Below are 12777 nucleotides of genomic sequence, written 5' to 3'. Positions count from 1 at the left end.
GTGAGCACTTATCATGGCAGCTGTCCCTCACTTTATCGGTGAATGGAGCGTAAGCATTAGGTATGCCTGGGTCGCTCAGTGAATCCGCCGCCAAAAACTTGACGCGAGATATACTGATATGTCCAACTTTTCCACATTTCATGGCTCATGCATTCTCAAATGTCCAGTGGATGTTTACGTTTAGTCAGCCCCATGGAGGTTTATTCAAAGCTCATCGACCTCTGGCATGCTTGACCGCCTTACCGCGCACCTGTCCAGCTCGGGCCGACCTTGTGACTGAGGTCTAGGGGCTCTCGACCGTGGGGCCACTCGTGCCTTCGAGTAGGCCGACGCGACGGCGGGCTCTCCTTCGCTCAAGCGTGCTACTCAGCTGGGACTCAAGCGCTGACACATGCGATTCATGTTGGGGTAGTGGGTAAAAGAAGCATCGTTCTGTGGGTGACATACAATGCCGGCAGGGTCATCGAGTCTATGAGCTGTACAGTGTACATTACGTAACGAGTGTATTCTTATAATCACGGGAACTTACATTCATTCACGGGTATCACATCTTCCGTATTATAAGGTTTTATCCATCCCTCAACCCTACCCTCCCCACCTCTTCTCCCCAACCACCACACCGGCATATCAACCAGCCGGTGGTATGGTGTAACGCCGGCGCCGGGCCGTCCGATGACGCGGCACGTCATCAGACCCCCAGGCGTCATCCGGCAGCGGCGGCGGCTCTCGGTGACGGCCCGACGGCAAACACGGCTGCCCAGCGCCTATAAATGGTCTGCGTTTGCACAAGACATCTCGCGCTGCCATCGACGCCGTGCGGGCGAGGATAGCTAGGTAAATCCGTGTTGAGGTGCCTACTCAACTCGTTTTCAGCTAGCTCATATCAAATGAAGTGGCTGTACGGCCAATGCCAGTAATTGTCCCGAGTGCTGTTCGTCCTGCGAAGCGTTAACCCTCGCCCGCACATGCCATTTTCCCATCCTAGAACGCACATGGGGGGGGGGGGTTGCCACCCCCCCCCCGCGCCATTTCGTTCCTGTTGGAGATAGAGCTTAGCGGTAAAGACCAAAAAGATTCTTTGGGAAGAGCCGAATCCAATGATATCCAGTTTTACCTGCTCAGGTCAGTCATTGACCTTCCAGGTCAGGTCAAACTAAAAAATGTTGCTGTTTTGGGTCACCGTTGGATATCAAGTGCGCTGCTTATCATATACCGATGACAACATGTTCCATGATAGGTGGGAGGTAAGACTGGCAAAAAAGGCCGAAATCAAGGTGTCAAAAGCTCACAAGGCCCATAGCCAACGCAAGATCTTGAGAATTGGCCATTTGGGTCATGACATGACCTGAAAAACAAGGTCATATCTCCGAAACCAAAAACCACAGAAACTTGAAATTTTCAGTGAACATCAAGAAAGGATAGAGGAGCAGCTATACGAAAAATCAGCCTTCTAGCTCAAAAAATGTTGAGTGCAGGGCAGAAAGACTACCTGGGGGGTGGCAACCCCCCCCCCCCCCCCCCCATGTGCGGGCGAGGGTTAACCCGCGACCGCCTGGGGGGGGGGGGTCGGATCCGACCCCCCCTCCGATTTTCTTGAATAACTCATGAACCACTTTCGCTATCTACTTGAAACTTGGCATACCTTCTCCCCCATCAATTTGACGTCTCCTGTGCAATTTTTAAGAAAAAATTTCCAAAAAGTTTTGAGATATATCGATTTTAGTGATGTAACTACGTGGCGTTTTTAGTCAAAAAGTGGTAAATGTTTAAAAAATCGCCAAAAATCAGGGTTTGAAGCAAATTGCAAATTAAGGACATCAAAAGACGCAGCTCAACGAGTTCTTTAAAATGGCTATCTCGGATTTTCCATAAAATGCGTTTTTCACCCCTAAAAATTCAAAAAACTATATTTTTTGGAAAACAGCTAATAAAATCCAAAATTTTGGAAATTTCCAAAAAACCGGAATACATGTTGTAGAGCTCTATTAGAACATTAGATGCCCCAAATTTCAACTTTCTATCTTGATTTTTGACCCCCAAATTGTAAAAAATAGCTCCAACATGCATAGGGCATGGTGACGTCATAAGCATTTTCGTGAATTAGAGGCACTTCTGAACATCGCATGTGAAAACAAATGGCACCACTAGATTCCTGGGACAAAGCTCGTCTAGAAAAGTGCATTTTTATGTCAAAAATAAAAAGTTGAAAAATTGACCTTTTTTCTTAGCCCTCGTTTAGTTATGTATAGTATAAACGATTTTTTATGCTTTCAATGCACACTTATCACCAGCACAGTGACTTGGGGTCACATATAACCATTACCATCGGATTCGGCGTGAAAAATAAGCCATAAAACATGTGTCGCACGCCCATGTAGCAGAAAGTGAAAACCGTGACCTTTCGTGACCTGACCTGACCTTGACCTGTACCTAGTATGACCCCTATACGCACATGGTACCTTCACTAGGCCTTTGAGGTCATTTTTGGTGAGTTTCGAGCAGCAGCTATCGATTCCGCTGTCCGTAAGCCGATCCATGCAAAACCCCTGAATTTGACCTTTGACCTGACCTTGACCCGAAAGTTGACCTCAATCTTAAAATCTTAAGAGTGCTTTGAGAAGGTCTCGTAGAGACCTTTCGAACGCCGCCTCGCGGGGCTCGATACGACCATTGGTTCTCGAGATAACAGGGGGGGGTCGGATCCGACCCCCCCCCCCCCCAGGCTGTCGTGGGTACGGAAATAGCCCAGGCGGTGCCGGGTTAATAAATGTCCGGTCAATCTTCATGCCTACTGCGTATAGTGCGTATACGTTACCTAAATAGGTGGTAGTTGGCGAGTTTTTTACGCACGATTGTCACCGTTCTATATAAAACACAGCCAGCGTAACATTCATTAAAACACTCTTAATTAATTATCGAACCTCAAATGCGAGTGAATCAGCCCTTTTACTTCGCCTCACCAGCATCTCACGAAGCGATATGTCTGCGCACGCACTAAGGGGCCATTATCAGAAGCTGCTCTCTGATGAATGACCTTGTTAATGAGACTCATTTCGATTTTTTCGTCGCCGCCGTATTTCGTTCACAGGACCCCGTTTCACACACAGAGCGAGACGAATCCTCGGTAATCGTCGATGGCGCAACGCGTTTGTCTGTTGTCGCAGTGCCCGTGTCATTAGCAAGGCACATGCGTGGTCGGCGAGCGCGTGAGAGGAGTCGACTGTTTATCACCCCCGCTGCCGTCTATTACAGAGACACGACCTGACGCAAGTCGGGGCGCGTCCGGCCGAGAGGGCCGCGCCGCCGGCGGACGAGGAGCTCTGTGATTTTACCGGCCGGCCGGCCACAAAAACCGGCGCCGGTGTGTTTGTGACTGCTCGGAGCGGCTGGGAACGGCGGGTTCCGCGCCAGTTCGCCGGCTAACTACTGCAGTACGACAGCGTCTTCATAAACGGGCCTGTCCTGTAATGGGCGCCCACCGCGCGTGTCGGATGATATCGCACGCTGAGATGCCGGTTTATCTTTCGGAGGGGAGAGCTCCAGGCATGTCATCGCCAGGCAAAAACGTCGGCTGGTAGGCAGAGGACGTCCCTCTGATGATGTCCGGAACAGCTCGGTCCTTTGTTGCGAGTGACGCGTCACAAATGGGTGCAGCGGAGAGGGTGGTGAAACACCCCTGGGTGTGCCGGGTCAGAGAGCCGCCGGTGGCGCTGCGACGCTATGGGATACCCTCATATCAGCGTCTGCTCGGGCCGGAGCCATCCGAACGGCCATCAAGTGCAGTAAACAGGGCAAGATGGACGGCCACCACGTCCGAGCGTTTTTATTGGGGCTGGAACGGGGCGTGAGCGCGGAGAGGAACGCGAGGGAGGGAGGAAAATAGAGGGAGAAAGTGTCGAAGGAGAGGGGATAGGAGAGGGACGAGAGATAATTAAAGGGACAGAAGGGCGTACCTACTACCTGAGAGAGGGAAGAGAAAGAAGTGTTTAACGTATAGGCTCATATCCAATATAGTTACGACTAAAAAGATGTGCGTGTAATACAAGCATGCCTTTGTGGCAATCTTCGTGCAAGCCTTCAAGCCTTCCTTCAAACGTTCAAATACAATGACCTTTAAGGTCAAATATTTTTAATAAGGTATATATTAGGGAATTTGAGATTCTGACCCTAGCTATCGAATGCGACCTTCAGAAATCGGAACGGACGATCGGTGTAGGAAAAATCGGGGACTCAATTTCAATCCGTGATTTGACCTTGAAGATGACCTTGAAATTTGAAATGAATACGATATTCGGAATCAGCGTCCCAAACTGCATCGGATAGGTTGAGTTTAGTTGAAATTCGGACTCGACGCTGAATCCGTCGCGGAATACGACGCTAACTTCACGCACGTCAAATACAAGCCTTCAAACACTCCAGTTTTAAACATTGAATGCATTGCATGCCTAAATTATGGAGTTTGGGCAGCTAACAGTTATATTAGGCCACACGACACGCGACGCGACATTCCTCGGAGCGCCGAGGGGCCTCATCACACCGTTTTGATGCAAGGTGAGCGTAGACTTCCTGATGTATTTCGTCTATTAACTTCATCTCCGGTTATCATCATTAAAGGGACCCTCCCACCTTCAAAAAAGTTTATGAATTGGCATGAAAGTGATGTCGCTCGGTTCAGAAAGAGCGAAAACGAATATCTACCAAATTTCACCGAAAAATATTCACCGGTTTTCAAGATATTAGACTTTTACTTTTGTTTACTTTTTTTGGGATCTCCGCTGTTTCTAGCGACTTTATTTTAGAAGTGCGGCGTTTGCGGCAGATGTTGCGCGCAAATAGCATATACCACCGCATGCTACAAAACGTTTTAGTCAAACATTAAAAAATCGTTAGATATTTGCGCTGACGTCACACATTCAGAGGGGTATTCCTAAGCATTAGCCCCTCTGAATCAAAATGCTGCAATTTTGAAATTCAATATTTCCGATTTAAGGCATTTCTCGATGTTGTGAGTGCCGAAACCGGTAATTGTGAGCCAGGGACCCCATTTTGGCTATCTCAACTCAAATCTAATGTTAAGGTGGGAGGGTCCCTTTAATGTAGTCAATCCTACAGGCCTGCAAGAGCAGCTTAACTGTGCGGGCGCGCGTGGCCTTTGATGTCATGGTATGAGGTAATCCGTGATCTTATTTTGGAGCCATATGCTCGATTAGAGCGAGTGGCCCCTTTCTACCGTCTCTCTGCTCTGTAACTGTCCAGTATGAGTTGTTGGACAACAGCAGGCGCTAGACAAAATAACTCCGAGATGAAGCTTCACAATCGGAGGTAATTTGATGAGGTCGTAGCCTTGCACGATGAATTTCGTAACCGGAATCAAAAGTGCGTCCACTTGGGACTAGAGCATGGAATCTGAATTGGACACAGGAATGTGCAATGCACATGCATGCTTTCACGTGCCTGAACAGTCAGCGAAATGGAGCTATCCAAATTAATCCTGTAATGATATCCTAATTTGATTATTAAATGCTGGGCTTCATTCAACAACCACTCCTGCAGTAGCCATGCTTATAATCGTACGTCAATTTCTTCAACAAAAGAAAAATCAAAGTACGCGGATTGTGTGGGGATAGGAGGAGTGGATATTTTTAGAGTTTATTCACACAGTTGGGGATAGGGCCGATAATACCGCCGACTGCTTTAACAGCCCTATCACTTTAGGGTGCCGTAAGGTGGTTCAGTACGTCATGTGACCTTCTCGACCCTAGATCAGCATAAGGTGAGATTTCGGCCTCATTGTTCACAGACGTCCGGGTGTAATTTGGTGAGACTTAAGGGATCAGGTGGCCGACAAATTGTCTGCACAGCGAAGGCCTGATTTTCTGAAATGGATAACATATGTACATGTATTAGCAGACACAGTATAGGTACCTATACAAATACCTATCGGTGTTCACTGGCGGTCCCAGGGGGGGGCACGGGGGCCATGGCCCCCCCTTTGGTGCTGAAAGGTGGGGCCATACTATCTTTTGGCCCCACCTTTCAGATCGAACAAAAGTCCTAGAAAAGCTTTTCGTATGTTTCATTTTCTTTCTTGCGCCATCAAAGGACGTAAATTTCACTCATGAGGGCTCAGTTTCGCATTCTGTCAATTTGGTGGTCAGCGTCGCTGGCACCGGTTCACGAGTATGGCCGGATCTTATATGGAATATCAGCGTGGGTTTACTTGAGGCTCTCGTAGGCCCAGCAATGGCTGGCATGAGACCCTCTTCGGCAGTGGTGGGTGGGCCCTGCTAAAGGAGATTGGCTCTAAGACACTAAAGTAAGACCTCATGGGTTGGTGCTGTGCACCTCAGAAGCCCGGTGGTGACGCCGTATGCCGGCTTGGTTTCTTAAGGATTAGCGTGGGAACTCCGGGGCCTGCATAGAGTTTGCATGAGCTAGTATGTAATCTCAGAGGCATGTGTGTAATGTGTACACAGTGGCGGTCGCGGGGGGGGAGGGGCATCAGGGCCATGACCCCCCCCCCCCCAAGGTCAATAAAGGGGGCCATCATATCATTTGCCCCCCCCCCCTCAAACAACCAATGGGCCCCCATATAGGTGTATGGGGCCCTGGCAATTATTCGATCGTCACGAAGCTCAAAAAAAACCCACGCCCAGCTATTAATATAGCTCCCACACCGGTCTTTGAGCGTCCTACACTGACCTCTGAGGGAACTTCAGTGGCGGTCAAGTGCCCACGTTGACCGCTAAGAGCCTACATCAACCTCTGAGACCCCACATCTGGCCTATGAGGGCCCCTAACAGGCCTCAGGGGTCCCAACCGGCGTCTGAGGGTCTCACACCGGTCTCTGGTGGCCTTATTTCTGTCTGTGGTGTCCCAAGACGAACCTTAAGGTGCCAATGAGGGCCCCGCACTGGCTGCTGAAGACCCGATGCCGGCCTCTAAGGGCCTGCATTGGCATTTGAGGAGGGCCCATCTTGGCCTTTGAGGGCCCTCTGCTGGCCTCTGGGGTCCAACGACGGCTCATGCCGGTCTTTTAGGGCCCCACGCTGACCTCTGAGGGCCCATGTTGGCCTGTAATAACCCACATTAGCCTCTGAGAGCCCAACTCGGTCACTGATTGCCTCAAACTACTGGCCTTTGTAGTTTGCAGGCCCTGTACTGGTCTCTGAGGGCCCTAAACTGGCCTCTACGTGAAAACATATATGGGTGGGTTTCTGAAGATCAGAGGGCTCACGCAGTCTCCGGCACAGCCTTACGTTGGTCCTGATCGAGATTACTTTGCGTCCTGATGGTCCGGCGCAGATTCCCTCATATTTCGACGTCGGGACCCCATGAGCCGGCGTGGGTCCTGGGGCTGGCAGAGACTGATGAAGTCCTTAGGGCTCAGGGCCAGTCTTTTTAGCAGTAAGACTAGGCAGGTTGAGTGAGCCCCAATAGAGCCGCTGCGAAGCCCCGCAGGAGTCGCGCGCGGCCCTCAGATGCCAATTTTGAAAGCTCGGAACCTGTGGGGGGTCTCCAGAGGTCGGTCGGTGTACCTACTCTCTCCCGCCGCCACACAACTAGGTATGTTACCTATATGAGTAAATGTCATAGTCTGAAAATGGTCTCTGGGTTTCACATGCTTGTTCAAAGCAAGAGGTATCTGTACTTTTCCGAATTGTTTTATAGTGGTAAGGTCATGAATCCGCGTGCCTGACCTTCCAGTATACCTATGCTACAGGGTTGGGCAGATAAATTGGGACAAAATACATATTTGCATTCAGAACGCCGTAGCTTAGAAATTTGTAAACGTAGGCATTTCAAATTTGGATCACATATTGTCACACCAATTTTACACATTTATCACCAAATATGATCACTGTGGTCCACCTGCATCAGTCCTTATCGGTGCCTGGACTGGCCGCACGCGCGGCGAGATCTCCCTTCTGAAATGGCTCGTAATTGTAGCCAACTGGCACTGCTGAGACTCACCACAGTCACATGGGGACGTTCGTTAGACTCGGCCGCAAAAACGCCCCAGCAACCAGAACTTGTGTGGGCTGAGGTTTAATGAGGGAGGGGCCATTTAGCCTTGGGTACAGTTTCCGGGATCCTCCGTTTCAGGAGATTTTGTATTTAATTTACTGTATGCCGGGGAGCTGACTCCTCGAAGAGCATCACTCCATGCAGGATGATGCCTTCTTCCATCTTGTTGATTCGAACTGCCGGAATAATGGTTAGGTACGCTGTAAGGGCGAACCTCCTCCCGATTCCGTAAAATAAGGGGCCCCACGTGGCCGTCAGAAGTCACCGAGTGGAATGCCATCACCGAGGTCTGCTGCATGCTTTTTGGAACTAAGATCACGTCTTCTGGGCTGGTTGCGATGTTTCATGGTGTTTGCGGTTGTTCATATGTTCGGTTATGGGGATACCATCGTCGAAAAAGACCTGCACGTGCTTGCTCGCTTCTCCAAAGCCCTTTAAGAGGAAACAATCTTTTTAACGTCACAGCTGCTTCAACATCTAGGGGAAAGTGGGGTAAGACGGGCACCTTAACTTTGGAGCCATTTTTCGGCCGGTTAGAAACATCATAGAAACGGGAAACTGGGTGAAAACCTTTTTCAGACATTTTACTTTCATTTGCCAGAAGATGAGACTTAGACCTGATTCAACAAATAAACTGCAGCTATTTTTGCAAAACCTTGCAAAAACCCGTCTTACCCCACCCCATGGGGTAAGACGGTCACATGGGTAGGGCAAGACGGCCAGCTTCTTTCACCGATCAGCGCAGCTCGCAACAAATGCCCGAGATTAGCCGCATTTATACAGTCGCTCGTTGGTCTCAAGTGCTTCGGAAATGGCAGTATACGAGATTCGTGCAGAAGGCGTATGCTCCTATATAGGCCCTAGTTCAGAAGCCATGTAGAACCGTTTTTCACATTCATTATTCGAGAATAAACTGTGCCGAAGGAATATTGCTAACATGTCTGTGAGTATCGGAATCGAACATATTCTTATTAGAAATGCTTCTTTTTTCCTACAGCAACAAAAATATTTTCACCATTACAGACCCATTGGGTTCATAGTTGCCCGTCTTACCCCAAACTCAATGTCAGAAGTTCAGCACGATTTTTCGCTGTGGACAATTTGATGCAGACAAAGCAAATCCGCCGTAAATGAACACTGTTGGCATATGAGTGTACCACAAGTGATTGCGAGTTTTTAACTCTATAGTGCTGTACACAAAAGCTTGCACAATACATTATGGATGTTTTCAATGAAATGAGTGTTTTAAAGAAATCAAAATAAAAGATTATCGACTGAACACAAATTCACCAGACTTGAATGGTGGTGTGTAGTGGGAAAGGCAATTCTGGTCCTAACTTTTCTTGCTCGTAGCGCTATTGGTTTGGTCTGCAGAAGGGGTGCCCGTCTTACCTACCCTGACCGTCTTACCCCACTTTCCCCTATGTTAACAGGTCGATATGCATCAATGCATAAGAGTACATGTTTGAGGTGCTGGTATATCGCTTTCTCATGGCGCGGCTACCTTCGTTGTAAGCTCGCGCCACTGTTTTCGCGAGGATCCTCTGATTTAACTGAATTTTTCCTTTTAGCCCCCCTGGAAAACCGGGGGAGCGGCAGGTGTCAATGCAATAAGTATGTAAGGATGAGTCAACATCTTCTCTTCCTCCAACGTTTACGTCTGTTCGATACACACTACTTTCAGCCATTTGATGGAGCATAATTAGAGTATTGGCACGCATGTGGGCGCGGACTAAGTTGATAGTGACTTGCTTAAGCCCACGTTCTGTGATCAGCCGATTCAAAATTACAACGCAACCTGCATAACATCGAAAAGTATTCATTAGCCCATATTTACGTTCAAAAATTATCTTAATCACTCAAAAAATAGTCGTTTTAGAGGAAGTTGAAATTTGTCCCAATTTATCTGCCCAACCCTGTACACCGATCCGTCGTCATGGTGCAGTGGGCCGACCGGTGGAAGCACCGTGGGACGGGAAATGGAACTGGTGATTTTGCCTTAAATTGAGCTTAAAAATTTCACGCAAGAATCAGATGGATGAAGCATAAGTAATGCCAACTGCGCGGCACCTCGTGGACGTAAAAAATTAGCCGATCACCCCCCCCCCCCCTCCCGGTGACGGATAAATGTTATGTCCCGCGAGTATGACTTTGGCCCCCCCCCCCCCTTTTGCTAGCGGCTGCGACCGCCAGTGTCGGTGTTTCCATAGATAACATGAATCATGCTCTCTATGGTGTTTCATATCGTGTTAAAAGTCGTAACACCGACTTCAACTCCATCAACAGCAACCTGTCCGGCACCTCGCGCACCATGGTGGACTGGCTGGACGACAGCGACCGGACGACAGAGCGGAGCGCTCTCACCGGCCGCCACAAGAAGTTCACGCCGCTCGTCAGTATCGCGCCGTTCTCGTCGGGACCGCGGTCCAGCGGCGGCGTGAAGGTGAACCTGGTGGCGCCCATGAAGAACGGGGAGATCATTACGGAGAGCCGCAACAAGTTCGAGATGGTCGAAAAGCGATCCGCCGCCGATCCGATGACGAAGAAGATAGCAGAGAAGATAACTCGTCTCGACGATCTGATCGATGAGAAGCCCAAGAAGTTGGAGGAAAGGACAACCACCAGCGTTGAGATCACTAGCGCCGACTCTGAGCGGAGCCCTATCGTGTAAAAAAATTACCTTCTTATATGCTTATCAATAGCCTTCCGGATAAATGATGCTGTCAAAAAAGTAAACTCAAATTAATCAAATTCAGCATTTAAGTTGAATTTATCTAGTTCTTTGTGTTGCGTGAGTGGCATACTATATTTGTTTATTTATATTTCGAACAGCTATCTGAGTAGCCGATTTGGTAATAGATAGACGTGAACAAATTGAATGATAAATGAGACGCATGATCGAACCTAGAGCCTGATAACATATCGGCGATAATTTATCGCCGATAAATGCCTGATGTGTTATACCAGACACGAACTGGAAAGGGTTGCCTCTTCTGACATTGAAACGTGCTGTGAGTGAAAGTTTCCCGTGCCATACGGCCTATTTGTAAGCTGGTTGATGACGTAAACAATTATGCGCCAGAGAACTACACTGAAGTGACTAGTAACCGATAAATGTGACGAATTAGGATCAGAAACGGCGATGCGTCTTGCTTAGGAGCACCCCTAGGATCTCGTGGCACCCCCGAAAGCCTCTTTTCTCGAACTGCAACTGATGTGTTCTCCTTCACGATGCTCGTGTATTTCCAACAAATGACCTGGATGACTAACTACTACAGTTACAGATGCTCAGAAATCTACAAAAACCTCAATACCGCACTTTTAACAACATACCAAGACCCATAAAATAAAAAAATAAACAAATTTACACATATCCGTCAGCGCCGGCAGTCAGCCGATGTGTTAACGCGCACCTGTCTGACGCTGGTTTCAGCTGCAGCCTTGACACCCACATTTCTGTCGCCTCGTCGCCTCGTTTGCCTCAGAGCAGACGGCGCTGTGCGGCGCCGGATCTCATCTGTCTGACACCTGTCACATGGGACGACGACAGGTCGCAGCAGTACTGCCCGGACGCTCCAAAGACGGCGGGTCTGGCGCGTCTTTCCGGTTGGGTGGGTGTGTCCGTCACCTCTCTGAGACAGTGGGAGAAGGGGAGCAGCTGCTGACGAATTGCGAGTGGTGAGGACGGGAGCTAAGGGTGCTGGATGTGTGCTAACAGGCGATGTGTGAGGCGATAACGAGTGCGTAAGTGGTGATAGACCACTGACATGTTTAGGTATTGTGTAATTCGATGCATACATCGAATTATTTAAATGGAATGATTAACTATTCTTATACATAAGCGCCATATATGCAGTTAGATTGTCACCGTTGGGGCAAAGGTAATTAATCAGAAAATACTTGACGCATATATTATAAATATAACATTAAGCGAGTAAATGGAAGAAGAGAGGCAAAGAGAAGGACGGTCGGAGTGTATGTAGTTGGTCGCTTACATTGGTCACTAAGTGATAAAAGTTCGCCGACATTCACATGTCACAATACTTCCTGGATGACAACAAAAAATATGTCAGGTCAGTGGACGGTCCTTTGGTGAAAATGACCTTACTTACCAAACCAATATAAAGCCGAAGTGATCAATAACACCAACACTACATTCAACCGCAGCCATTATGTGAGAGTCTCTGTGAATGCGTTGTCGATCGATAATTTGGGTCCGCTCACGTTACCTTTCCCACACACTCGGTCACCGTGTCTTCGGACATCGTTCTGGGAGACATCCCGCGACAATTTTGACGGGCGGCACGGACGACAATTTCCGGGTTCACGGGCTTACTTTCAGTCGAGGAGGGTGCAGTGGGGAAATATGGCCGCCGTGAATAATCGTGTCTGGCTTGTTTCTGTTATGGAAGACATTCTTTGATTTCTCTGCATTTGAAAACAGATGACCGAACAGATTTTGAAATCGCCATGTTTGTCAATGGTCAAAAACGAATAGTTGTGTCCCGCTTTTAGCTTTATATCAAGCTTTGGCCGTTTAAAATATGCTTTTCTAAAGCAGTGATGATAGCACTTATCACAGATAACAGTAGTACTGGATTGGAAACAGGATTCCGGTGGCTGCAGTAAGAGGCCGAAAACAGAACCGAATATATCGTGCCCATATTTCGATATCTCCTCTCACAGGCAACAAAAAATATTGGTTTATGTGAATGAAACTTATAAAGAAGCAATCGACTAGCCGTGCTC

General features: G+C 48.4%; 1 protein-coding gene across 1 annotated transcript; it reads left to right on the top strand.

Annotated features, from left to right (window-relative positions):
* Window positions 1–4487: 4487 nt before the first annotated feature.
* Window positions 4488–10939, top strand: LOC122371994. The gene is made up of 2 exons (XM_043348816.1): window positions 4488–4551; window positions 10315–10939. Exon 2 carries the CDS (start codon window positions 10340–10342, stop codon window positions 10697–10699), a length of 360 nt encoding a protein of 119 aa, XP_043204751.1. The 5' UTR covers window positions 4488–4551; window positions 10315–10339; the 3' UTR covers window positions 10700–10939.
* The last annotated feature ends 1838 nt before the right edge of the window (window positions 10940–12777 follow it).

This window comes from Amphibalanus amphitrite, unplaced genomic scaffold (assembly GCF_019059575.1).
Source record: "Amphibalanus amphitrite isolate SeventyFive unplaced genomic scaffold, NRLGWU_Aamphi_draft 001304F_arrow, whole genome shotgun sequence".
Classification (NCBI taxonomy): Eukaryota; Metazoa; Arthropoda; class Thecostraca; order Balanomorpha; family Balanidae; genus Amphibalanus; species Amphibalanus amphitrite.
This window is presented reverse-complemented; position numbering and strand designations above follow the sequence as displayed.

What these genes read in the sequence shown, in the direction of transcription:
- LOC122371994 (XM_043348816.1), top strand. Translation starts at nt 10,340, where the DNA reads ATGGTGGACTGGCTGGACGACAGCGACCGGACGACAGAGCGGAGCGCT.